Here is a 26,236-nt window from a genome sequence, read left to right as displayed (position 1 = left end):
CCGATTTACTCGGAAACTATAAGTACTACAGTGATGAAATTTGATGGGAATATGTGTTGTATGAACCGCTACAAAAATATGACACTAAATAGTAAAAAAAAGAATTGGGGGTGGGGCCCCCCATACATGTAACTGAGGGATGAAATTTTTTTTTTCGATGTACATACCCGTGTGGGGTATCAATGGAAAGGTCTTTTAAAATGATATAAAGTTTTCTAAAAAACATTTTTCTTAAAGTGAACGGTTTTTGAGATATCAGCTCTCAAAGTCGTAAAAAGTATGTCCCCCCCCCTCTATTTTTATAACTACGGGGTATAAAATTCTAAAAAAAATAGAGGTGATGCATGCTAATTAACTCTTTCAACGATTTTTGGTTTGATCAAAGTATCTCTTATAGTTTTTGAGATAGGTTGATTTAACTGTAATTTACGGAACCCTTCGTGCACGAGTCCGACTCGCACTTGGCCGGTTTTTACTCATATGATATAATATATTTTATTATGAACACGTTCCCCTACCAAACCCAACTTTATTACTTTATATAACATTCTTCCAACAACGCATTTACCTCCATTGTTTATACTGAAACATGTAATGAGACATTTTACACAGTTCAGGAATGTCGTTACATCATAGCGCGATAAGTGATCGATGACGCTTATCAGTAGTAGAGATTACAGCCGTCATAGTTTAAAGGTGGAAACATACTTATGTGTCGTGGCGTGGCGTGACGCCCCAGAAGCGAAGTTTCATACAATTAATATGGTTAGAGACACGGAGGAAGGAAAAATGGCGGTGCTGCCATAAGGAAGGTACGTCAAGAGCCTCCTGGTAGGTCAAAGCAACGTATAGAAACCATGATCCGTTAATTAATGAGGCGTGAGGGTTCCTTGTCAAAACCAATCTGAAAAATATGTTTTGATTGATTTTATTTTGAAATTAAAGGTCGGGTTCCATAGAAAGCGTGTAAGGGCAGGGTTAGTAACGTACCTCGCCCCGAACACCCCCGCATTCTGGCGCTCTACTATCTTAAGAGATTTTGCGTAATGACATCTCCGCTAGTCATTTTATTCTCCATAATTAGAGACATATCTGGCTCGTCACGACATGCGACGAGACATAAGTATGTTTCCACCTTTATCCTCGGTCCCGCCAGACCAGCGTATAAGCGGTGAATGATATGATTATTACTCATTCATTCACAACTGTTTGTTTTGTTCAGTACAGTTGCGCGCTTTTGATAATTTTTGTGTCTTGTAGACAGAAGTGATGCGTGGACAAATGTTATTAGAAAGCAATAAAAGTGATTTTGAAGTGAAAGTGAAAATTTTTAGTGTTTGGTAGCGTTTGGTTGGTTCGTATTTTTTTTTTGTATTTTTTTTTTATTTTTGTGGTCGTTGGTATTTGTTTATTTACTTTTGTAAGAGAATGGTTATTAGGTAAAAATATTTGAATTAAGATGTAATCTTTCTCAATTTTAGATAACCTTTTTAGGGTTCCGTAGCCAAAATGGCAAAAACGGAACCCTTATAGTTTCGTCATGTCCGTCTGTCCGTCTGTCCGTCTGTCCGTCTGTCACAGCCGATTTACTCGGAAACTATAAGTACTACAGTGATGAAATTTGATGGGAATATGTGTTGTATGAACCGCTACAAAAATATGACACTAAATAGTAAAAAAAAGAATTGGGGGTGGGGCCCCCCATACATGTAACTGAGGGATGAAATTTTTTTTTTTCGATGTACATACCCGTGTGGGGTATCAATGGAAAGGTCTTTTAAAATGATATAAAGTTTTCTAAAAAACATTTTTCTTAAAGTGAACGGTTTTTGAGATATCAGCTCTCAAAGTCGTAAAAAGTATGTCCCCCCCCCCTCTATTTTTATAACTACGGGGTATAAAATTCTAAAAAAAATAGAGGTGATGCATGCTAATTAACTCTTTCAACGATTTTTGGTTTGATCAAAGTATCTCTTATAGTTTTTGAGATAGGTTGATTTAACTGTAATTTACGGAACCCTTCGTGCACGAGTCCGACTCGCACTTGGCCGGTTTTTAAATTTAAATTAGAATGTTATTGTATTTTGTTTTCTGTCATCTTTAAATAAGATTAACTAAAGTAAACTTAAACTAAATATAATCTTCAAGCTAATTATTAGAATACTTTGAACTTATATCTTGGTAACTATTAACTTTGTATCTGACAGCAAATTACATTAAAAGGACAATAACTCGATAGCTTCTGAGAATCTATTTTAGTACATTGTATCTTATCGTAGAGATAATTTATTTTAGTTTTGCTTCTATTTATAAACTCACGTGTATGTCTGGAGATAGAGGCTTTAGGAAAATGATCCAAAATTATAATCTAATCTTGAAACTTTGTCTAGTAAAAACATTTTTTTTTGTCACTTACATCAGGGTTGCGAGAGTTTAAGCTAGGTAGGTTTATGTTTCTAAACTATAAAAATCTGGTATTTAATATTAAAATATTTTACTTCCCCCTTTGCCAAAGATACTCCTACCAATGCAATAATATAACGCACATTATTTATATTAGAATATACATCTTAGTTTGGTTCCCTAACTGAGATTTCAACAACGGATGTATCTGTAGTTCTTTTATATAAATTAGCTTCATGTAAGTTATGTCAGATTTCAATCTCTTATCAAAAGAAGGATGGATCGGTTATCGAAATCCACCGTAAAACAATTTATAGACAACTTATTCTGGACCTGTACTGGTAGCAAATTAAACATCAATATTCATCAACATGAGCGGAATAGTTTTATGATAATGAGACAGTTTTTGGTAAAGATTATTACTCTTGACTGATTTGTAAGATCGCGTCAGACCATTAAACGTCTGATAGACAGGAAACTATACCACATATTTTCCTAGCATTAAATTACTATTAGTACAGTTACTTTAGATTTATTCTCATACTTATCATAATATTATCATCAGTTTTTTCTCAGTAATTTGACGTCCTATAAATTCATAGCTTTGAATTTACTATATTTGTATAAAAACATGAATTATGGGTTTCATAAAATACTATGCGCATACGCAGTAGTGGCTTGTTCATAAATATTGACTACAGTAAAGACTACTATAATAGCCAACTTCGGACAAGCAAACCTACTTCGACGAGAACTGGAGAATTTTCGATGGAGTTTCTTGCCAGTTCTTCTCCATAAAACCCAGTCTTTGGAACTGCGCAACCTTGACGTTTCTCAAGCACCTGTAATAGGTCTATACGAAACAAAAGCCTTTGAATTTCCTCCATGTATTTTGTAAAACATCCCCTGTGTGTCCATTATTTAACAAGTACTTTAACCTACGTTTACAGATGACATCAGGGCTGCACAGCCACGGACATCAGATCTCCCAGCCGCCAGGACATCATCTGGAGTCAGCCACCGTCCTCCCTGCTAAGGAGAAGACCGTGCACGGGAAAGAGAAGACCTTCAAGGTATACCATCAGATCAGCTCTATGTTCATATGATATTGGTAGCTTTGCAGTGAGTATGGGAAAAATTAGAAACATAAACACTATGGATGAAAAATAATAAAAAAAACATACACTGAAAAAAGAATATGAATTTAGGTAGATAATACATTGGTTGAGGAGGTCAGATAGACAGTCACTCACAATTAATGACAAGTTTTATAACTTTTCCTCTTCTAATAGTAGGTTGTGGTAATTTACGGAAAAGGATGTGAAAAGCTAAACCATAATCATTGGGTTATATCCTGCTTTGATGGGACATTATGGAATATAAATAATGCAGTAGTAATTGGTTCGTTTGGGCACAGTTAACAGTTTTTCCCGGTGTTAAAATCATCATAGTGTGAGTTTCAAAGTACTCAGCAGTTTTTGTGTCAATGTGGTACCTCTGCTTAAAATGATGCAGATATAACATGGCTAGGCAAATAAGCAGTAGACTAGACGTTGCGAAAGGGGCGAGTAAGCAGGATCGCATTTGGCGTTCTGTATTGAATATACCATGGGATAAAGTTGTGAGTATTCTTATAAAGATTGAGATCTCTATTTCAATATTATCTTGAAAGATTTGTTATATATGGATGTTTGTTACTCTTTCACGTAAAAACCACTGCAAGGATTTTGATGAATCAGTAATTTAGTCTATACAGCAAATTAACATGTAAGCTGTCTTTTTTAAATAAATATTTTTATCGGGTATTTAAAAGAAGTATTTCTATCGGGAGGCTGGCATACCGCGGTCATTAACCAGTAGTAAATAGGACATATTTCTAAAAGACATTTCGTCAAAATTGAAAAAATAAAAAGGTTTATTTTTGTGACGAAAGGTGAACATTTAAGAAGTAACGCAAAAGTGTAGAAAAAGCTGTACTGATCATGATAATCTTTTTCCCAGGTGGTGGTCGGCAGTGAGGTGGGCGTGATGAAGGCACCTCTAGTTGGCCCTCGGCCGTACAACGCGCTCGCCATCATACATACGCAGCAGAGTAACACCTTTGATATGCTGAATTCGCTCACCACTAGTGTTGTAAGTACCATATCACTACATATTGTATACACACTTGCCCGTGGTGAACCCCGCTGAATAACGGGCGAAACTCTGGTGATCAGTTGTGTGCGGTATAACTACCACATAGCACCAAGTGGGATATTAAATGCTAGGAGATGGGCAGCAGCATCTCCGAAACTAAAACTATCCCACACTGCGCTTATATACATGCATGACCAGTGCGGTTGACTAACTAGCTTGGAGGCTGGAGGCATCAGTCCAACAGCGGACGATGATTTGTGTCAGTTTGTCTGTATGTCACTAAAATCTATGTATAAACTTTCATGCAGTATTAAGCCGTGGTAGAAATTAGATGGAATTTTCGCGTATTCCGGCTACATATATTTTTGGCTTCTCTAGCTTGTATGTAATACAATTGACATAAGGTTCATTATGCTACGTTATCAAAGTAGTTTCCATACCATTCCTTGGCGGTGTAAATTGAGCCTTAGTATATTAGGAATCTCACTCTTCCGAGAATGAAAAATAAAATGACCATGAATATGTTATCTTAATGATGTGATAGTAGCCAGTAAGGTGAGGTAAATGGCTTGCTTTATGATTTAACTGTCCAGTTAACTTTGTTGTAATCTGTAACTATTACGTTAGGAATACACGTGTCTACAAATAGTACAATTTTTATATAGTAAATAGTGCATAACACGATTTCCGAGCTACGTATATGTATGAGGATGTTTTGGTTCCAAAAGACTTGATAAATCTATTGTTATCATTAATTGATGTGTTTCTATGATCAGCATTTATTTATATATGTTATTGTCGTGACTAGCAACATGTGCGTCTTGCGATTAGTGGATTATGCAGATTACAATCCCCGTTACGACAATGATTATACCGAATCATAAGAATCAATGAACGAGTACCAAAAAACTGTTATCGACAAACAATGACACGCCCATTTTTAGAAGTAAATATGACTTCATCACTTTAATCCAATATTACCGAGTAACTGCAAATCATTTCTTTGAAATTGGCGATGTTTCGAAAGAAAGTTTCAAAACACTCGTCATTTTGTTGTTGATAAGAGATATCTAAATGCTATCGATAGTCATCTTCATGTATTTTTCCAAATACATGTATTTTTTGTTCAAGTGTTTTTTTGAGAGGATTGGCTTTGAATGATATTGTTGTTTTGAGTTTTGCCACCATGTCCTCTTACGATTTAGATAAATAGGCTCATAGTAGCTTATTTATGCCAGCTAGCATGCAAGTACCTGTAGGTATAGTCTCTTCACCGTAGTGAGAAATCTATCATCATTTCTTTCTAATATTTAGGCATTGAATTTTCTTTTACCGATATTGTAAGAAAGGAAAGAGGGGTGTCATGTGTTATCTTGATGCCCGTAAACCCTTTTCTAGATACTTGTCTTTGAGAGCGGACAAATATTTGCTTGACGTCCTTTAGACTGCTCTAATTTATTAAAGGACACTAAGCTAACGTATGCTGCTACTTTCTATACAAATTAGTAACCCAAGTCAAAACAAAACCTTTAAACAAGATTTTGATGACTATTACATACTACTGATATCATTCGTCACCATTCTATGTAATCTAAACTGCAATATACCTACATTTGACGCACCTGTCATCAGATATCTTGTATCTATGCATTTCTAAGACAAACAGTATTGATAAATGACGCACTATTAGTCATTTAAATTATCGATAAGGGGGACAAAAGATTTAGTGCACGTAGTGGATGTATAAGTACTTTGATCTTTACCAAAAGATTTATCAGTCACTTAATTAGCTTAGATTGTAAATTAATATCTTAGTTTATTAGTTAGGTACATAATACATAAAACCTCTTTTTTTCCGGGAAATATAATTCCAGCCTTTTCGAATCTCTCTATTGCTTTAAGGTTGGCTGTAAGAGAACCCAATTATGGGTAAAGCTCGTCGTTTTACATAAACCTTATGTATTGTTTGTGCTTTTCACATATTAAATGTGCAGTAAAGAATAATAATAACATTTTTGGTCATACTTGGTCTGTATGTTTGTTTAGGATAAAATACTGTCCGAATACTCTAATATAATACTCGATGTAAAGTAGGCCGTTTTATCTAATGCTATCTCATTCACTTCAACGGATATCGTGACGACAGAAAGTCTAAACGTCAATGTTCTAGAATGATAGTCTAGTTTGTTGATAGATGTTGTCATGAGCCTATTGAGATTTTAATCAATGAAATTATCAAGTAGTAACACGGTTTATAAGTATTTTCCCTACTTGTAAAGCGAAACGTCATTAATGTTCAGGGTACTATAACTTTTCAGATATCGACTTTTGGCTAGTTACGTCATAATTTTTAAACGTTATTTAATTTGTTCCTCTACAGTCGCTCAGCATGAAATACCCCTACCTATGGATGTCGCTGACAATGAATGCCATATTTTAATATTAACCTGTACACAGTTTTCGACTATAACTTTGCCACTGTGAAGTTGGCTACTAATGACTTAATGCTAGTCAAAGTCTGCAAACAAAACGCCATTATACATGAGCGATATCTTTACCGAGAACTAATTTCAGTATTATTTACTTTTCTTTCTTCTATAATATGAATTAACAACTTTTCCTACATTTTCCAGGCTAGTCAACCAGTAGTAGGAGTGGGAGTTGGCGTAGGCGGTTTCCATCGGCGCAGTTCCGGCCAGGGTGCTCTCTGCGACCCGGAGCTGGATGACAGCGGCAACAAGCTGGTGGCCAGGCTCGAAGACGACGCCTTTATCTCCGAACAGGATCTGGTAAGGACTTTGGTTTATTAGAAGGAAGGGGGAGGAGATAGGTGGTATAGGTGTGGGAAGTTAGCAGGATTTGGTATAGAGCAATGAGAAGTTTTAGATGGGATAAGAGAATTCAAGGTTAATCTGTTAGTGGTATGTAGTTCAAGGGATGCTCTGAGATCTTGGAAGATAAAACGCTTGGAAGTAATTTCTACCAAATGGCAGTGACCCCAAATTTTTAGGAACACAAGGGGAGAAATTGTCGGGGTGCTATTTTAGTAATAAATATGCAGTTTGTCTTGAATAAAGAAAATGATTGATTGAATTATCATATTATGACTTTCAGGAAGAAAACATCGAAATAGCAACAGCGACGGAGAAGCGAATATCAAAGACTGATGCGTCCGGAGAAGATCAGCCGCAGGAACCACAGAATGGTAACAGAAGTTTAAAATTTCTTTGAAAAGGGCCTTTATCAACTAAGTGTTGGAATATCGGCTATTGCATGCCATTTGTCAGTCAATTGATTGGCCACTGCATCTCTAAGTGGTTGTAGTTAAAATCTATGAACGGATAGCTGATGAAAGTCATAGTTTCCTACGTAATTTCTATGTGTTATAGTTCTAGAGCCATAAATAAATAAATAAATACATATTCTTTTGGTTTCCAGGCTTGGTGTACGGTCCTATCTATGAGCTGGAGAAGTTGGAACAGAAGGACAAGCAGAAGGAGGATAAGGAGGACGAGGAGGAACCCATCGGAGTCTCGCCTTGTGGCAGGTATGACCAGACGATTACGTATTATTTTCCAACAAAACTCAAAAACCTCCCCAGTGACAATCATACTCACACACATGAAGGATTCCATACAAACAAAAACGTTTTATGTGTAGTATAGTAGTAGTGTAGTTTTCAGTATTTGTTGTTAAAGCAGCAACACCTGTGCATTTCAACATTCTAGCTATCAGGGATCTTTAGATGTAGTCTGGTGACAGACGGACAAGGAAATCTTAGTAATGAAGTCCCTAAAAAGGTGGAACTCTTTCTGCATAAACCTATGTTTATATCTAGTATTCAAAAACTTTAGGCTTGGCAATGACGCGTCAAATAAGTTTTTGTTCAACCGCTTATTGTAATTTTTTCAGGTTCTTCAAGTACGACAAGGAGGTGGGTCGGGGCTCGTTCAAGACTGTGTACCACGGGCTCGACACACAAACCGGTGTTGCTGTCGCTTGGTGTGAACTGTTGGTGGGTATACTTATGTCAACTCAAAATATTTGCATGACTAAATTGTAAGTCTAATATAGTGTGACCATATTTTTTTTATTGTGTCGACCATATCATAATCTAACTATATTCTGGCAAATAAATAGATTTCATTACGTTTCAATATATAGTTAGACAAGTCTAAGGTTTTAGATAAATTATAATATAAACCCGGATAACAAATGTCCATAAGCAAATTTCAATAATAGCCTTAATATTTCTTACAAATGTATTTATACTGCTTCCCATGCCTTAGATTTTATCATGAAAATTTATAGGTGATCAAAATGTGTCTGTAAATAATTAACAATGTCATAGACCACTAACCTAAGGCCGAAAAGAAGCGCTGGTAGATATGGAACCAGCTACCAGCTTTCTTTCTGATATGCTGCCTATGAGTTTCAAGAATGAGGTAAATAATTTGTTTGTTGTTTACAGGAGAAAAAGCTAAACAAAACGGAGCGTCTCCGGTTTCGAGAAGAAGCTGACATGCTGAAGAAGTTACAGCATCCCAACATCGTGAGGTTCTACAACTACTGGGAGGGCACGGTCGCTAAGAAGAAGAATATCGTGCTTATTACTGAGCTTATGCTTAGTGGAACACTCAAAGCGTAAGTATGAAGCCCAGTTTCACTGGTTACCGACAGTGTTATTTAGTTATCTGCCACTTCTGCCAGATATGGGTGGCTTATAACTTCTCCCAAATATTGCTATCCGAGACGGGTATAGTTAGCTAATTGCAGAATACAAGATGTTAAAAAGTCTAGATATGATTTCGTTTGTTATTCCTTTTTTCTATCTTGTCTCTTCGTTTTCTCCTTCCACATTCTTGAACCAGACCAAAGAGAAATTAAAAGGATTACGACATCTAATAATCCTTATATTTCCTTATATCCATTTATTTATATGTTTTATTTATTTCAAGTAAAATAAATATGAAATATATAATAATATTTGTTTTTAATTCACAAAATCTCTGAACGTTGTTTTTTGTGGTTTCCAGTTATCTCCGAAGGTTCAAGCGCATCAACCCGAAAGTGCTGAAGTCGTGGTGTCGACAGATATTGAAGGGGTTGAATTTTCTTCACTCGAGAACTCCGCCTATTATACACAGGTATACTATCTATTGTCATGCTTTCAACAATTTGTTTTGATAATAATGATCGTGCCTACAGAATAGAGAACTACTACTACTACTAAAAATTATATTCTAGATTTAAAAACACAGAAAATAAATATCACTGGCTGTACGTTTAAATTCATTTAAGCGTAAATGTTTACTTAATGTTTATCAAAATAAGTTCTACGCTATTTGGATAAGGTTGTCTTTCCACTGAGCTGCGGCTGCGTGAGTGTTGCGATTTAGCTCAGAAAGCAACGTCGATGAGTGCGCGAATGTGGCCGTGGTACAGTATTTTTTCGCCTGTTTCCCTTTTTCAGGTTTACTTTTCAGTCCCCAAAATTCTTCAAAAATTCTCACCTTCCATTTCACTCGAACATTATTTTCGTAACTAATATTATTATACTTTCGTGTAATCCTCAGAGATCTGAAGTGCGACAACATCTTCATCACGGGCACGACGGGCAGCGTCAAGATCGGAGACCTCGGCCTCGCCACGCTCAAGAACAGGAGCTTCGCCAAGTCTGTCATAGGTAACTCCTTATATATTACCCACTAACATCCGACAGGTTTCACCGGTGTTCTTTGCGGTTAGGTTAGATAACTTTTACTGACTGTGGGAACGAAACGTATATCATTATGTACAAGGCATTCGTTAATTTTTTCAATTGCTTAAAATTATAATTCCGGATACGAACACAGACTCGAAGTGAAAATGTTGTCAAAAATATTTTGTAAAATGTGAAACATTGGTGTCTACCAATGTTTCACGTTTTACAACTGTTAAGTAGATCAATAAAACTTTAATTACAAAACTATACTAAAAAAAGAGACGGCACAGTGTATAATAATAATGGCGCTAGTATCGCGCTGTGGTTGCTTGCTGTCGCCGCATGGCCGTCATGCCAACGCGAGCCTCATGTCTGCGCAGGCCTTTGCTGTGGACGCGGTCACGATAAGCGCATTCGAATGTGACAGTTACAGTGTTACAGTCTTGCATACGGTTGCATGCTGCCCTACACAAGCACAGAGGACGCCTATATTCAACTGTGGACGGCTATGATGATATCATGTATCTATCTTCCAATAAATGATTGTTATACATCAGGCACCCCGGAGTTCATGGCGCCGGAGATGTACGAGGAGCACTACGACGAGTCGGTGGACGTGTACGCGTTCGGCATGTGCATGCTGGAGATGGCCACCGGCGAGTACCCCTACAGCGAGTGCTCCGGGCCCGCGCAGATATACAAGAAGGTCGTCTCGGTTAGTGTACATATTAATTATGGAATCAGATGTTACTTTGCGGAAATCCATGACGTTAAATGTTATTGTATTGTTTAGTATTGAATCCGCGAGACAATAAATCCAGGCTTTAGATTCAGGATGTAGTCCTACTCTCATGTATATACACAAAAAGCAAAGATCCGTCCCGCCTTCAACAACATGTAAAAATCGCGCTGAGTAGTGAGTTAAACCGAGTTCATCCTCAAACTGCCCAGCTAGCCAGTAAATTATACTGGACCAAAATTATACCAGAATATACCTAAGAATGTCTCTAGACAGGGTTGAATCGTTCTAAGAAGTTAATTTCAAGTTCCTCTTCTAGCTTGATGTGTATTTGATATTTCTAATGGATATATTTATTGTTTCCATAGGGTGTAAAACCGCAGAGTTTGGAGAAGGTCACCATCCCAGAGGTGCGAGATATTATCGAGTCTTGTATCAAGCCTAATAAAACAGACAGGTAAACATAGTTCTGTATAAATAGTTCATTATTTCAAACATACTAAAAAGTTACATATTTCTATACAAATGTATAAATAGTTCATGCTTTCAAAAAACAAAAACTTTTCATAACAATATTTCCCAAAAAAAGTATAAAAGTCGAACAAGAAATAAGTCGTTATTGCATTTCTTAACATATTTCAATTGTAAATAAAATTGAAAAACTATCTTTGTTAATTTATATACTTGCTACGAAAATGTACGAAAATTTTAAACTTAAACTACTAGAAATAAAGCCCAAATTTCTATACTTATAATCTCCCCTATAGTGCCACATGGGCTAGGCTGAGGTAATTCTATTTAATTCAGTGTTTATACTAATTGCTTTACATATTCATAAAAAATGGCTAAATTGCGCCAAAAATCCTTTTATCCATATTATCTTAGACCAAGCTTAGCTTATAAATATAATAAACGTAATATTAATTTACATATATTTGTGTAGAAAATTATAGATATTTCAATATATACCTAAATGTTTTTCTTGTTCACAAAACTGTTTAATCTCGTATGCTTTTGTGATTACTGTTGTATTTTGTGTAGGTTCCTTATAATCGTTAGTAGCTTTATATGTAAAATTCTTGTTTCTATGTGTGTGTTAACTATTGTAACTTAGATTTAACAAAACCAAAAATTACCAATTTTCATACAAACCTTCCGATTTTCTACGTAGTATTTTGTTCGTAAAGTTTACTCTAATGTGTCTTTCAATTATGTTGAATAACTGTTTCTTCATATTTATAGACTTGACCCACCATAGGTAAACTATAGAATCCATTCATTTATCCATCCAATCAATGTTTAGTGTGTTGATAGACAAATTATTAAATCGAAAAATAGGCACAGTTATTCCTTCTCTATATCCCAGATGAGTAGGCATTTAGCTAAAGATGCCAATCTTGATATGGCTTTCTTCTTAAAAAATCAGTTTAAATATTAAACTCAGCTAAAAATCTATGTAAGTACAAAAATAACAATTGCTTAATCATACCGTTATTGTAAGCAGTAGTTTATTTGTGTGAAAAGTCCTATCAAGTTATTTTTACCTTCAGTTAAATGCCAATTCAAATGGAGTCTAGGTTATGATGACAGAAAGAACATTAAAAACATAACACTTTCTTCCCAACATCAGGCCGAAAGTGAAAGACCTGCTAAACCACGAGTTCTTCGGCGAGGACATCGGGCTCCGGCTGGAGATTGTGGGCCGAGACCTCGTCACCTCCTCCGACATCACCAAGATACAGTTCCGGCTGAAGATCATCGATCCTAAGAAACGGTCAGTGTCTTATTGTACTTATTGGGCGGTATAAGTTAAATTCCTCGTCAAATGTGTGATTAGTGTGTTGAAAGGTCAACATAATGATATTATATGGGATATTAAATGGCACGGTAGTAACATATGCCAAATAATATTTTGCTTTTTGAGTTACTTCTGACGGTTTAAACAAAGTTACTGACATGTTTGAAAACATTCATTGTTGGTATGTGATATTAATTTTTGAGAGTAATATTAAGATATCTCCATGAACTTTAAAATTATTCCATTCGAAAGGCACTCGGGTAATAATGTGGTCGACCATTTTTGTCAGTTTCTGTGTGAACTAATGTTAGTAAGGTTTACTTTTATATTGAAGCGTAAAGAAAAATCAACCTTATTTTTTCATGATGTTCATTTGAATCACGTGTTAGGTAGGCTTCAAGTCTTGGGCCGATTTTAACAATACTTTATTTATACTTTAACCAAGTAACTTTTCCACCAGGTCCTACACCCACAAAGAGAACGAAGCGATCCAATTCGAGTACGACATGGAGAACGATGACTGCGAGGAGGTCGCCAACGACATGGCCAAGGTCGGCCTCATCATGGAGGAGGACGCCAGGATCGTCACCAAGCTGCTCAAGTCACAGCTCATCAGTCTTAACAGGTCAGTTCATTTATAGAAATAATTAAAGAGGCTCAGAAGCCCAATATGATTGATTATACTGCCCGCCCGCCCACGTCCGATAATTGGTAACCAACTTTTTTGTCAGAAAAATAGGATCTTGATAGCAACGCAACGCACACATGATACAAAAAGTCGGTCATAAAATCCTAGTCAGACAGACCTACAAAAAGTCTGACGTGTGCTGGCAGCCTTATGCGTGTAACAGAGACAGACGTTTTTTCGTGATTCGCGCGTATTGTAGAATCACAGAAGACGAGCAAAAAGAAAAAAAACCTGTACAGAAGAAAAAAATCAGAAGCGTTCCCATAGGGAGTAATAAAAGTTTATCGTATATGCCAAAAAATAAGCTTTTTTATCTTGGAGCGTAGATAAACCCTGGGAGCGGTAAATCGACATTAAAAAAATATTTTTTATTATCTTATTATTCCGCAGTCAAGACTTGTATGCGCCGGCGCTGAAAAGCAGCGAGATAAATGTTGTCAAAGATACTATGGAACAAACTTGTGGATTGCACTATGGGCTAGTTTTAACACTTTTTACTTCTAAACTATTATTTATTTAGAAGTATCATACTTAACCTTATTTTGATCGTATTTAGTTAAGTTTTGAAAGTATTTGTAGTAGATACGTATCGATATAAAGTGGATTTCGCTGACACTGTATTAAATTAGCGCATTGAAATACGTAGGTAGATCAAAGTAAAATTTATAAAACATTCGAAACAACTTGTACTCATAGCCGTTAGAACTGCCGTCAACACTCTTTCAATCGCCTTAAAGGTCTCTGCACGGCGCGGGCGCGGCGCGGCGGGACGGGACGGCGACGCGACACTGAGCAGTTGTAATGTACTAGATATTACGGAGGCCGCCACACAGAGCCGTCCCGCTCGACGCGACGGGACGCGACGATCTAGTACATTGTGTCGCGTCGCCGTCCCGTCCCGCCGCGCCGCGCCCGCTGTGAGCAGAGACCATTACAAATAATCCTTTTTGTCACATTACTTATTTTAGGGAAAGAAATTACTTTCAGACCCAATATAGCGCTGCGGAAACGTATCCCAAAAATCGAATCAATTGTAACCAGGTCACCTACATGTCGTAGGTGCTTTTCAACTAACTCACGTGTGAAATACATTGCGACTCAATGCACACAGACAATGGGCATTTATAACTGCCCTATTGTTGTTATAATGCGCCTCTTAGATCCTAGACGTGATAATTATGATGATCCAGATAGATGTCTAAGCTTTTTGACCTTTATTAAACGCTAGACTACAAAGCAAGTATGAAATCATGCAGATCGCTACCGATATTTTGATCCGCTTACGCAAAAAGAGGTTCAAGTTTTGTCTCCTCGATGTGTCTGTATATGGCACCGCAGCTCTTAAACTCTTTATTTTTCTCTTTTTCTTTGCAAACGGTGAGTTTTATATGAATTAAAATTGGCACAAAATTACATTTATGCTGCCTGTCGAACTTACCGCTGCTATACTGACTTTGGTGATTTAATCTTGACTCAAATTAAATCAGTTTATGGTTCATTAGTTCATTTGAATCTGAAAAGTAAAAAAGAATGATAAGACAAAATTGACAAAACAATAATGATATTTATTAGTCTCTAGGCTGAAAAACTGATGAACCGATTAAATCGATAAAAAAGGATGTACGCACGATATGTAAATACTGGGTGCCCTACATTCTTCGCGCGTAGAAATCACGCTAAGGACGTACGCGGTGCATGCGGTTGCAAGCACGCAATGTTTAGATTCCATCACGCTTTTAAACATCTTGTCGTTACTTTTGTTTGTTTGTGGGAAAGTGTAAGAATGAAGTAATTTTTATTCCATGCAATCAAAACTTAGTCATTTATAAAATGCATAAATTTAAAATCATTAAAAACATATAAGTGCTGTTTTACACTATATAGCGTTTACATAGTACAAAAAAATGTACTGTATAAAAAAATGAAAATGGCTGCCCCCTCAAAATGCCCACCCTTCACTACCTATCCAGAATAAATATAGTGATTTCTGGGTCATTACTTATTGAAACACAGTTTCTTTGCCATCCGCACGTCATTGATATGATTATCATTTGATTCCGTTTGACTTTATTTGCGTGTTTCTTCCACCAAAGTTAATAACTCATTTAAGTTCAACCTATTTAGTAATTATAAAACAAGTAGTTAATTTAATAATTGATAGCAATCAAAACGATCACGCTTTAGCCTGAAATTAGCCCAAAGGGAAATAAAAAATGATGAACCAATTATTCAAAATTTTAAGACGTGTTAATAAAATTATTGAAAATAGGTTTTATGTAAATTTTGTAGTATCGAACATAGAAAGATTTTATATTCACTACTCTTCATTTGATTGAACACACAAAGTTAAAAAAAAGAAATTACACTTCTTACCAAAATTAACGACCCACCCAAAAAATACTGCCAACAAATCTCATACATAGCAATAAAAATCTATAGCAAAAAAAAAAACAAAACTATTCACAAATACGACTATCAGTATAATTCTTGCTAAGCGAATAAACGTGAAATGGCATTGAAAGCGACCGATTATTCGGAGACATCGGCTCTGAGACGAACGAACGCTCGTCACGCGATACTGAGGAATCCAGCTGACAGTTTTTACCATTTATTTTGTAGACATTTACATAAAAAAATAGGAAAAGTGAGAACTTTTTTGTTTTACCAGACTTTGCTATCGATAAATGTATAAATAATGGTTCTATTTTCCGTGTATCGAACTTTACACTGTCTGGTACCAAATCCCTAAATGTGATCATCCTTCTTTGCGGTTTTGACTTCTACGCCAATGCAATTATTGGGTCAGTTTTGGTAGTAATTGAAAAATAACTGTTTAATTTACTTTAGTTGAGCAAAGAGCTAAAGTGTTAACAGCTACCAGAAGATTCATAATGTTCATTTGCATAATAACATCGAAAAAAAAAAAAATATTTTGGGCGCGCCCAATTTTTTTGCTCTCATTTGTAACAAATGACAAATCTCATATGAAATCATTCGTGTTGTCATTTCTTAATATGGCTGTTTGATCAGCGGTCATTGGCTGGCCCAAATCCAGTAATAGGCGGTCTTTTGATTCGATATAATGACGTCATTGCATATTTTCTTTATTTATCGATATACTAACTACACCCATATCTACGTCAATGAATAATTCGTAATCTGCTGGAAGACACGTAAAAAGGGTAATGAAATAATTATTGTCTCAAAAGCGCAATAATTTGTACTGATAAATGTTATCAAATACTTTCTTTGTAATGCCCAAATTCAATCCTACACAAGGAAAACCACAATTACCTATATCATTGCAAGTTTCCGCATTTAGTGTTTTCCCCGAATATATTTTTAGTGCTTGACGAGTCAAAGTCAACTCACATTATCCATTGTTTTTAATTCTCATTCGAGCTCAAACTAATTTATTCAAACTTTGATATCAAACAGCATTTTTGAACATCATTTACAGAAGACAGCCCCGAGAAATCCTACCCTTCACGTCACGTCATTTCGTAACTGACCCATTTTCATTGCTTCCGAGTGTACTATCTAATACTATTTTAGAATTCAATCGTCAAGTATGTATGATTGGCTCTCTCTGAACAAACGCACGCACCATTGCGTCTTGTAATTACTATGACGCAATTATGTACTACATACTTCTAAATATATGTACTTGGATTGTTTGTCTGAGCTAATATTAAAGACATTGTTGACTGTCTGTCTGTCTGTTGTACTGCATTCAATATGTATGGTGGCATTGATAATACAGTTACTGAAATGCAGCTGTTATAATAAATGCTGAATGCACTCCATCATTTATACTTGTTATTTTTTTCACACCATCATCATCGACCTTTTTATCGTCCCACTGCTGGGCTGCGGTCTCCTCTCACACGGAGAAGGATTGAGCGTTAATCACCACGCTTGCTCAATGCGGGTTGGTGGTTTCAGACTTTATAGTCCAGATTTTTCTCGAGATGACTTCGCGGCAAGATTGCCGATTTCTTTTCAATTATTTCGAAATAAACAACGACTAAAACAATACCTACTGATATTAAAATATCTACATACATTATACTATAATCAAAGGGGAGTGGTTATTGACTCTTGGCACCACAAACACACCAAATTCCTCCGCCCGGCCTTCTGATATGCGTCTGACATTACAACGTGACCAATCTACATCATACTTATCAAATTAATATGCGATTACATACAAAGATAATCGATAGATTTATTTCAGTAATATATACTATTAAAATCGTGCTTGTATGTTTCACCTTCACGGTCAATCGTCTTAACCTATTTAGTTTTTTAATACGTGCATAGTTTTCATTTCATTATCATTATCAGCCCTTTTATCGTCCCACTGCTGGGCATAACTATAAGCCTCCTCTCACACAGAGAAGGTTTGAGCGCAGTTTAGAAGTTAGATAGTTAATTTATGCTTATTTTCTTTATTCCTTTATTTCGGGAAACTTAGGTCATTAAAGTTACAATGTTATTAGTTAAAAGTTAAGCTAATATAAGCGTGTTAAAAATACTTATAGACACAGGTATATAAGATTGTCACAATTGGTACTATAAATACATAGAAAATAACAAACTAAAACTACTGCACACGCATCGTCGGCGTCGTGTTTCGCTGACTGGTGTCACGTAGACGGCCATGAAACTGGCGGAATGTGCAATAATAGAGTATTACTCAAATGTCAAGATCAGGGACGCCGGAAGAGTATACAATAGTTTTCAAATGGGTAATAATAATAAGCTAATAAGCATAAGCTGCTCTATATTTATAACTTCCCAACTTTAAGCTGTGCCCTACCGGATCCATATTGTTTCTCTCTCGTACATGTAATATACTGGCTGTTTTCCCGCAGTTTCACCCACGTTCCATGGAAACATCTGTCCAGGCTAAGACAGGCAGAACATAGGCTATATTTTATACCGGTACTATAAAATATTATAGAAGTAGAAGATGGAATGTTTATAAAGAATTAAATATTGTGGCTTTATCAAGATGAGAGTGCCTTCGGACTGCCGTTCAGCACTATCTTTAGTCTAAATATTTTGCAAAGGTATTTGCAACTCAGATAACTGTAACCCAATATTTTTCAGCATATTCAAACAAACACGGCCGTTAAATTAAAACAGAAAAGGTCCACAGTTGAAAGATAAGCATTTCATTCAAGGCTGAGATTATTTATCAGTAGTATATATGCAAACTATTGTGGGAATATCATTATTTATTCCAAGAATAGATACGATGTAAGATAATTTCTATTACGAGTTAGGTTCGAGTAAAATAAGTATAGCAATTTAGGACCAAAGTCAGAAAGACCTTTGTCTTATGTACCTACATTCTCTGCAAATTAAGGTTTTCTATTTATATTACGTCTAGGTATTGGCCATGAAAATTAATTTTCTTTTTTGGAAATCCTCAAATAATTCCTCTAAAAAGTGCGTACCAATAAAGGAAAAATGAATGTTTACTGCTACCTTTACCTACATAACGGAAAGTCTAGACATGTAAAACGCCTAACATTATTACCTGAGACTCAGTACTCAAGGTCCCACAGTGATTGACTGGCATTTCATTAAGGGTACACTCGATGTCAACGCCACCACGCGAAAGAAAGCCAATGCACTGCGAAACCGGTCTTACCACTCGTAAAACGCAGTTTTATAATTTTTTTACGATTCAAATACAGTTGTTAGCCTGTATTTTACCTTTTCAAGTTTATCAAATCAAAAAAATATATGTAGTTGATTTTTTTTGTCGTATCCGGATGTGTGTCATAGGCCATCCCACGCTTATCTCTCAGTGAACGGATAATGACACTTATGAACTTAATATTTGTTTATACCAATTTCGTTATTTGTGTGGCAGACGCCGGCGCGCGTCACAATGCTTGCACGTTTCGTTTGCACATCGCATTATCATTGTTTTGCGAACACTATCAGTGATTAGTTCGCGTTTTTAACTGCATTTTTATTAATTAATTGTAGTCTTTTCGTGATAATATTATAATACCGGTGTTTGTGCATTTTTTATTTTATTTAAAAGTTTAGTGAAAGTGGTTTTTTGTGCTTATTGTGAAAGTGATTGGAATGATGGATTAAAGTGAGTTTGCATTTTAATTTTTAGGTCCGTTATTTATCGAATGGTCGAGAATTATTTGGAGATAAATCTGATAGTATTTTAGTGAAATATGTTCTTGAGATAATTAAACTTAATCATTCTTTGTTGTCGGTCGGTTCATTGATCTCGAAAGTAAATAAGAATGCGTATGAGAGATTCACACTCGCTCATAATCTCATGAATTGTGATACAATATGCTCAAGTATTACCTCAAAGAGCAAGTGAAATTTTTAAATAGTGATATTGACATAAAAGTTACATAGCAGTAAGTCACCGAATCTCTGGAAAACAACTCTTGTAAATAGATGTTACTTTAGTGTGGAAATCACATCGCAAAAAAACTCATTCGGGGTTTTTCCAATGCAAAATAAAGTAGGATTATGTGAGGACCTAATATTCTATCGTCTTAAAACTTTGTTATTCCCGTAACCATGGCAACGGTATCCAAGTAAGTACGGAGTGACCTCGCGTGCGACTATTTCAGTTTTCAGTACTAATACGGCTCGGTTCAGCTTAATTGGGCCGGTTTCCTTTTATAAAGGTTATTTATTGCTAATTATATGCTGTTTATGTACTGTTTATAATTTTGTGATCGGATTTTTGGTACTTAAGTGTTTTGTTTTTCTTATATTGTGGCTGTGATGGTTGATTTTTGATATTTTAAGTTTAATTTTGAAGAGTAAAGTTTAAAATTTTTTGAAATGAATAACTAAATGAATAAATTAATTTATGCTATGGTGGTAAAAGTTCTGTTTTTGAGTAAAAGTATCGTGATTTCGTCTTGAAGTAATTAAGTGAAGTGATTGCAATTAATAATGTGCTAAGTGTAAATGAATTGTGATCAGCTGTTTTTCTCGATAGCGATATCTCGGTAATGTTTCTCGGAATTATATCGAATATAACATGAATGGTAACTTTATTTTCTTGTGTAACAACCTGCATAACTATATGTACACCCATGTTTTTACAAATAAAGTATCTTGTATCTTGTATCTTGTATCTTGAGGATGGAATAAACTTTATTTCATTGCAAACTTTTCCTTCCCGTTTTAAAGTCGTTTTTATATGTTTTGCCAGTCTCACATTTGATAATGTCTTGTGATTTTTAACATAAGATTTACGCTTTTAATTTGATGTACTTTCTCTCGTACAATATCTACTCATGATTAAGTTACTTCTCAGCGAAATATAACAACCTATTGTTTTTTTTTCATATACACCAAAATCTGCAAACTATAACTGTATCCAAAAATGTTATGCGATAATGTTTTAAATTCGTGGACTACGTAAATTTTAATTGACTAATGATTCTTGACGATTTAAACACTTGTATCAACATTCTTCATCATTCAAGAACTAGGTATTGATCGGCTATCGTGTACTATGAAATATCAAAACTGTCGATAAACGCAACATGTAAATTTTTACGATTTCCGCAACCCTTAAATGTTAAGTTTGCACGCTCATAGCGTAAACATCTATACTATACCACAACTATATTGCGTACTAGCGTCTCCCTGCGGCTTCGCTCGTATTTACCCGTTAGCTATCTACGATATGCCAGTGAAAGTCCCATCAAAATAGATAGATAGATATACTCTTTATTATGTACACCAATTCAAAGACAACAACAAAAAATAACCTAAAGATTTTAAAGGGATAAGAAAAGAAAATTGGTATATGTATCATGTTGTTTTGGTATACATACCAGTTGGAAGTACAGTCCAGTTTTATTTATTTACGTGTATACACAGTACTTTATTATTATTACTTATTATATTAAAAAATGCTCGAACTATTAATAATAGATCATTTAAAAAGTCATCAAACTATTGCACCAAAAAGTTTTTAACGGTAAATTTATCAGACGTAGAGTCGGGACATATTTGAATTTTCACACACTTGATGTATATACTTATTTGTAATATTGTAATGTATAATAATTTTACTGTAGACGATATTACAATAGTTACTTCAGTATCCTAGTATACTTGAAAGTTAAAGAAGTTTTATTTATTTAGTTTAGTATACTACTATACTTGAAATATTTTACTTATCCATTTCATCTTGTCCTCAGAGAGCGCAGCGAGAAGAAAGCGCAGATGCTGTTCAACCAAGAAGTGATCATCGAACAGAACAGGCAGCAGCTTTACGAGCAGCAGTTAAGGCAGGTCAGTTACACATGTTAGGGCAGGTTAGGGATACACTTCAGTTAACCAGTGTTAACAGTGTATGTAAAGCAATGCGGCTAAATATGCACTACCTGGTCAAATATCTAAAGTGGTTTTGTGGGAAAATGTTCAACACCTGTACACTTCTCTAATAATAAATAAAAATAACGGTTTAGGGCAGGTAAGGGTTAAAAGTCAGTTGACTTAGAGCTATGTAGTACGTTATGTGAAACTAGCATGTTAAGTCGTATCTCTTTAAAAGAAGTAAAATAAAGAATTACAACTATACGTATCTTCAATTCTTTCGATTTGTAATGATATCCGAGTTTAAAATTATATGTTAATAACACGGCTACTTTAAATAAATTAGCATTAGTAAGCTGTGTATGCGTGGCGTGGAAAAATGAGAACTGTCAGGGATATCATATAACAGCGATAGAAGAGTATTAATATTTCAAATAATAATGTTCATAGCTATAAGTCATTCATTACACGATCTTAGCCCAACAAGCAAAGTAATCCTATAAGAAAAATTATAAGTCTATTACTACTTATAACGTTCTTGTTATGGTATTGCGGTAGACTCTATGACTTATAACAGCATTTGCCAAGCCTAAACATACTCAAGCGCATTAGATTTTATATCTCGGTCTTATAGTCCGCTACAAGACTGACCTCTAAAACATTTATAAGACACTTTTACTAGTAGCAGCATTTCACAAGCATAGATATGCTCAAGAGTAATTGTTTTTATATATCAGTCTTATAGTTAACTACAAGATTATCTTTTAGGACACTTATAGGACTAAACAATCCTGAATAATATTTTGATCCTATACTAGCATTTTGTGAGAGAAAACGATATTATAACATCCTTAGCTGAGACCACTACAAGTTTGTGCCGTCATAGTCTTGCTCAAGACTTTTATTAGCCTTAGAACTTAATAAGAGCGCTATAAGTTAAAAAACTTATAAACTTGTAGATCAAACACTTTATTAGTAAACGTCAGCCATTTTGTAACATTCAGTTGTACCCGTCCATTGTGAGAATTCAGTTTAATATGAACTTAAATGATTGGAAACGATTGAAAAGAAGTGGTGGTTACAGGAGAAAGGTAAAAAATAGGTATAAAGAATTAATTATGTCAGGGTCTTCAGAAATAAAATCAAGTGCGTTAGGCGGAATAATTGAGGGTTCCGTGAGCAGAAATATTTTTCCACGTCTTCCCCACGACTCAGAAAGTGAAGAAGTTCAGAACAGCGAAGAAGAATATATCGAAGAGACCACTGACTATGACAATAATCATGAATTTCTGAAAGACATGCAAAGCTGGGCTATAAAATTTAATATACCTCACCTGGCCCTAAACGAACTCTTTACTTTTTTGAACAAAAGATTAGGTAATGTTTTACCCAAAGATGCTCGTACTTTACTTCATACAAACAAAGAAACGGTGCATATTACAACCTCAGATCCAGGACAGTATTGGCATAACGGATTGATTAAATGCCTAAAAAATACACTGCAGGGGCTGGATTTGAATACTTTACGAAATACGATTTCGTTAAATGTAAACATAGATGGGTTGCCTGTATACAAAAGTTCAAGACATCAACTCTGGCCTATTTTGTGTAACATCTTTGAAATTCCCCACATACCTCCCTTTGTGATTGGTAAGATAACACTATTTCAATATCGTAGAAACTTTAACTACCTACTTTATTAAATTATTTATATAGATATATTATTTTTCAAGGAATTTATGCGGGTGAAGGAAAACCATCTGATCTAAATGCTTATTTAGAGTCTTTTGTGAAAGAAATGAACGAACTTGAAGAATATGGATTAGATACATCGTTGGCGCCAAATGAATCTAAAATCAAAGTCAAATTAAGAGCCTTCATTTGTGATTCACCAGCAAGAGCCTTGATTAAAGGCAAGTTTAGTATTGATATTATTTGAATTATCTGATATCTGATATTTTAATATGAATGAAAAATATGGATGTTTAATTTCTTACAGGTGTCACAAATTTTAATGGAAAGCATGGCTGTCTGAAATGTACGGTGATTGGCGAATACTCACATAAATCAAATACTGTAACATTTCCTAAGTCCAATTGTCCTAAAAGAAACGATAAAGATTTTCGTGCTAAAAAATATGAAGAACACCATAAGCATGATTCTCCGTTATTGAAACTAAACATAGATATGATAGAGGATTTTCCTGTGGCAGACTCATTACACCTAATAGACCTTGGCTTGATGAAGCGGTTGTTGATTGGATGGCGTGACGGAAAGTTGGGAAAATACCTAACCAAATGGAGTGCTCGTGAAATTGATATTGTCAATAGCTTTTTACTGAATTGTCAAATGCCCAAAGAAATTCACAGATCAATGAGATCTGTAGATGTTTTGGCCCATTGGAAAGGTTCCGAATACCGCTCTTTTTTTTATTATCTAAGCGTTATAATTTTAAATCACGTGCTCAAACCAGAACCATTTTATCATTTTTTAAACTTGTTTTGCGCCATAACGATTTGCTCAAATGAAAAGCATTTGCCACTCTTGCCAATTGCTGAAAAATGTTAGAAGATTTTACAGAAAGTTTTAAGGCCTTCTACGGGCGAGACTACATTACTAGTAACATACATAATTTAACACATATAGTTGACGAAGTAAGAAAATTTGGTATTCTGCAAACTTTTAATGCATATCCTTTTGAAAATAAATTATACGCTATTAAACAAACTATCAGACATGGAAAACAACCATTACAGCAAGTTGCAAGAAGAATAATTGAAAGGCAGTTAATCGAAACGGAGCATCTTAGCGAAGAAATTGTACACTATCCATATATTAAAAAAAACCAGCGAAACGGTTTATTAGTTTTACACCTAGAAACATATATTTTATCATCGAAAGATGAAGACAAGTGGTTTCTTACTGACAAAAATCATGTAATAGAATTAAAATCCATCAGCTTAAAAGACAACACTAAGCTTGAAATAGAAATCACGGGATATCGCATTGTTAATATCCTCGACGCTTTTGAAAACCACTAAAATCTTCTTTTTTGAATATTTATAAATGCGATTGTGCTCCTATTGAAAAATCGGAGGTATTATGCAAAGTTCAAAATATAAAATGTAAACTAGTTAGTATTACTTACAATTCAGAGATATTTTTCTTACCATTGTTACATACCCTGTAAATTTCAAGTTTAAAGAGCAAAAATAAAACGATACTTTATAACAATTATGTTTTATTCAAAATTAAACATTAGTCTTACAATCTTTATAATCAGTCTTATAATCTTTATAATCAGTTTCATAATCAGTCTTATAATCGTTATAATCAGTCTTATAATCTTTGTCATCTTCATAATCAGTCATATAATAATCTATTGTAGTCTTCATAATCAGTTTGACTAATAAAATAATCACTCATCATCATCGTCATTTTAGCCTGACATTACCTATGTCTGGGTATGGGCCTCTTCTTTTTTCTTTTTAATCAATCTTATAATCATCTATTGTAGTCCTTATAACTAGTCTCAACAAACTTAATTTTTAAGCTTCTTTGTACGGCGGCCAGCACATCAACCTATCTCAAAAATCTGACAAATTTTCAAAATTGAACGTAATCCATAACATATAAGCACCTTATTATATTATGAATGTTTTATGTGTAATAAAGTTGAAAGTCATTTAAAGAAATTTGTCAGATTTTTTGGGGTTGCTTAATGTGCTGGCAACAATTTTAAATTTATCTTAGCTTCCTTGTACTAATAAATCTTATAACTAATAAAACTTTACGAGTTAAACAAAATATATCAATTTAACTTCGCCATTAAGATCATGTAATCATCTTTATGGCAAATTTAAATTGAAATATTTTTTATAATATAATATAAGATTATATTCTTTAATTCAGGTCAAATATATAACCCTAATTTTGAGCATCGTCGCAGTCTGGTAAAATTTACTAAAACTACACAACTTAGAAGATAATTTCAGCAAATCAGATCAGACTAAATTTTTGTCTGAAATGATTTGATTTAGTTACTAGGATATTGATCTATTTGTATTTGAGTGACGACAGCACGTCAGACTATCCCAAACTGTCAAAGACAGATTGGGGTAGTCTAATGTCTCTCGTGTTATAATTAATATTGATGCAAAAGTCACTTAGTCAAATAAAAATTAGATCAAATAGTTTCAGACAAAAATTTCCTCTGTAACATCTTCAACTTCTAATTGGTTACCAGTGGTTTGTGGTGTAGATGTAGGATTTTCAGAAGAAGTCCTTTTGGCGCTATTTTTCCTCTGCATTTACTTGCGGAAGTTCGTAATTGCTTCGATTTGGCCCGCTGATCGGCATTTCGCAAAATTGTTTTAAAAATTATGACAGTCAGTTAAATGGAACGACGAGTCTTGTTTATAAATAACTTCAAAA

At 34.8% G+C, this 26,236-nt stretch overlaps 2 protein-coding genes across 6 annotated transcripts in view; both read left to right on the top strand.

The window, feature by feature from the left end:
- The window catches only part of LOC110372636 (uncharacterized), a 68,421-nt gene that overhangs the window by 16,815 nt on the left and 25,370 nt on the right, over positions 1-26,236 (top strand). For 3 of the 5 annotated variants that reach the window (XM_064041836.1, XM_064041834.1, XM_064041835.1), the window contains exons 3-17: positions 3,354-3,476; positions 4,405-4,536; positions 7,173-7,328; positions 7,654-7,744; positions 7,978-8,086; positions 8,452-8,554; positions 9,011-9,183; positions 9,576-9,686; positions 10,116-10,225; positions 10,801-10,958; positions 11,351-11,439; positions 12,613-12,756; positions 13,241-13,405; positions 13,859-13,945; positions 21,685-21,778. In XM_064041836.1, coding sequence (XP_063897906.1) covers positions 3,354-3,476; positions 4,405-4,536; positions 7,173-7,328; positions 7,654-7,744; positions 7,978-8,086; positions 8,452-8,554; positions 9,011-9,183; positions 9,576-9,686; positions 10,116-10,225; positions 10,801-10,958; positions 11,351-11,439; positions 12,613-12,756; positions 13,241-13,405; positions 13,859-13,945; positions 21,685-21,778 — 1,845 coding nt within the window. The remainder of the gene's footprint in view (positions 1-3,353; positions 3,477-4,404; positions 4,537-7,172; positions 7,329-7,653; positions 7,745-7,977; positions 8,087-8,451; positions 8,555-9,010; positions 9,184-9,575; positions 9,687-10,115; positions 10,226-10,800; positions 10,959-11,350; positions 11,440-12,612; positions 12,757-13,240; positions 13,406-13,858; positions 13,946-21,684; positions 21,779-26,236) is intronic. The other 2 variants (XM_064041837.1, XM_064041833.1) reach the window with 1 other exon arrangement.
- Positions 22,286-25,008, top strand: LOC126053685 (uncharacterized). The gene is made up of 3 exons (XM_049836374.2): positions 22,286-23,452; positions 23,536-23,715; positions 23,802-25,008. The coding sequence occupies exons 1-3, from the start codon at positions 22,840-22,842 to the stop codon at positions 24,368-24,370; spliced, it is 1,362 nt and encodes a 453-aa protein (XP_049692331.2). The 5' UTR covers positions 22,286-22,839; the 3' UTR covers positions 24,371-25,008.

The sequence above is a fragment of the Helicoverpa armigera genome, chromosome 26 (genome assembly GCF_030705265.1).
Source record: "Helicoverpa armigera isolate CAAS_96S chromosome 26, ASM3070526v1, whole genome shotgun sequence".
NCBI classification, from domain to species: Eukaryota; Metazoa; Arthropoda; class Insecta; order Lepidoptera; family Noctuidae; genus Helicoverpa; species Helicoverpa armigera.
The sequence above is the reverse complement of the archived record's forward strand: the minus strand, read 5'-3'. Positions and strand labels throughout refer to the sequence as shown.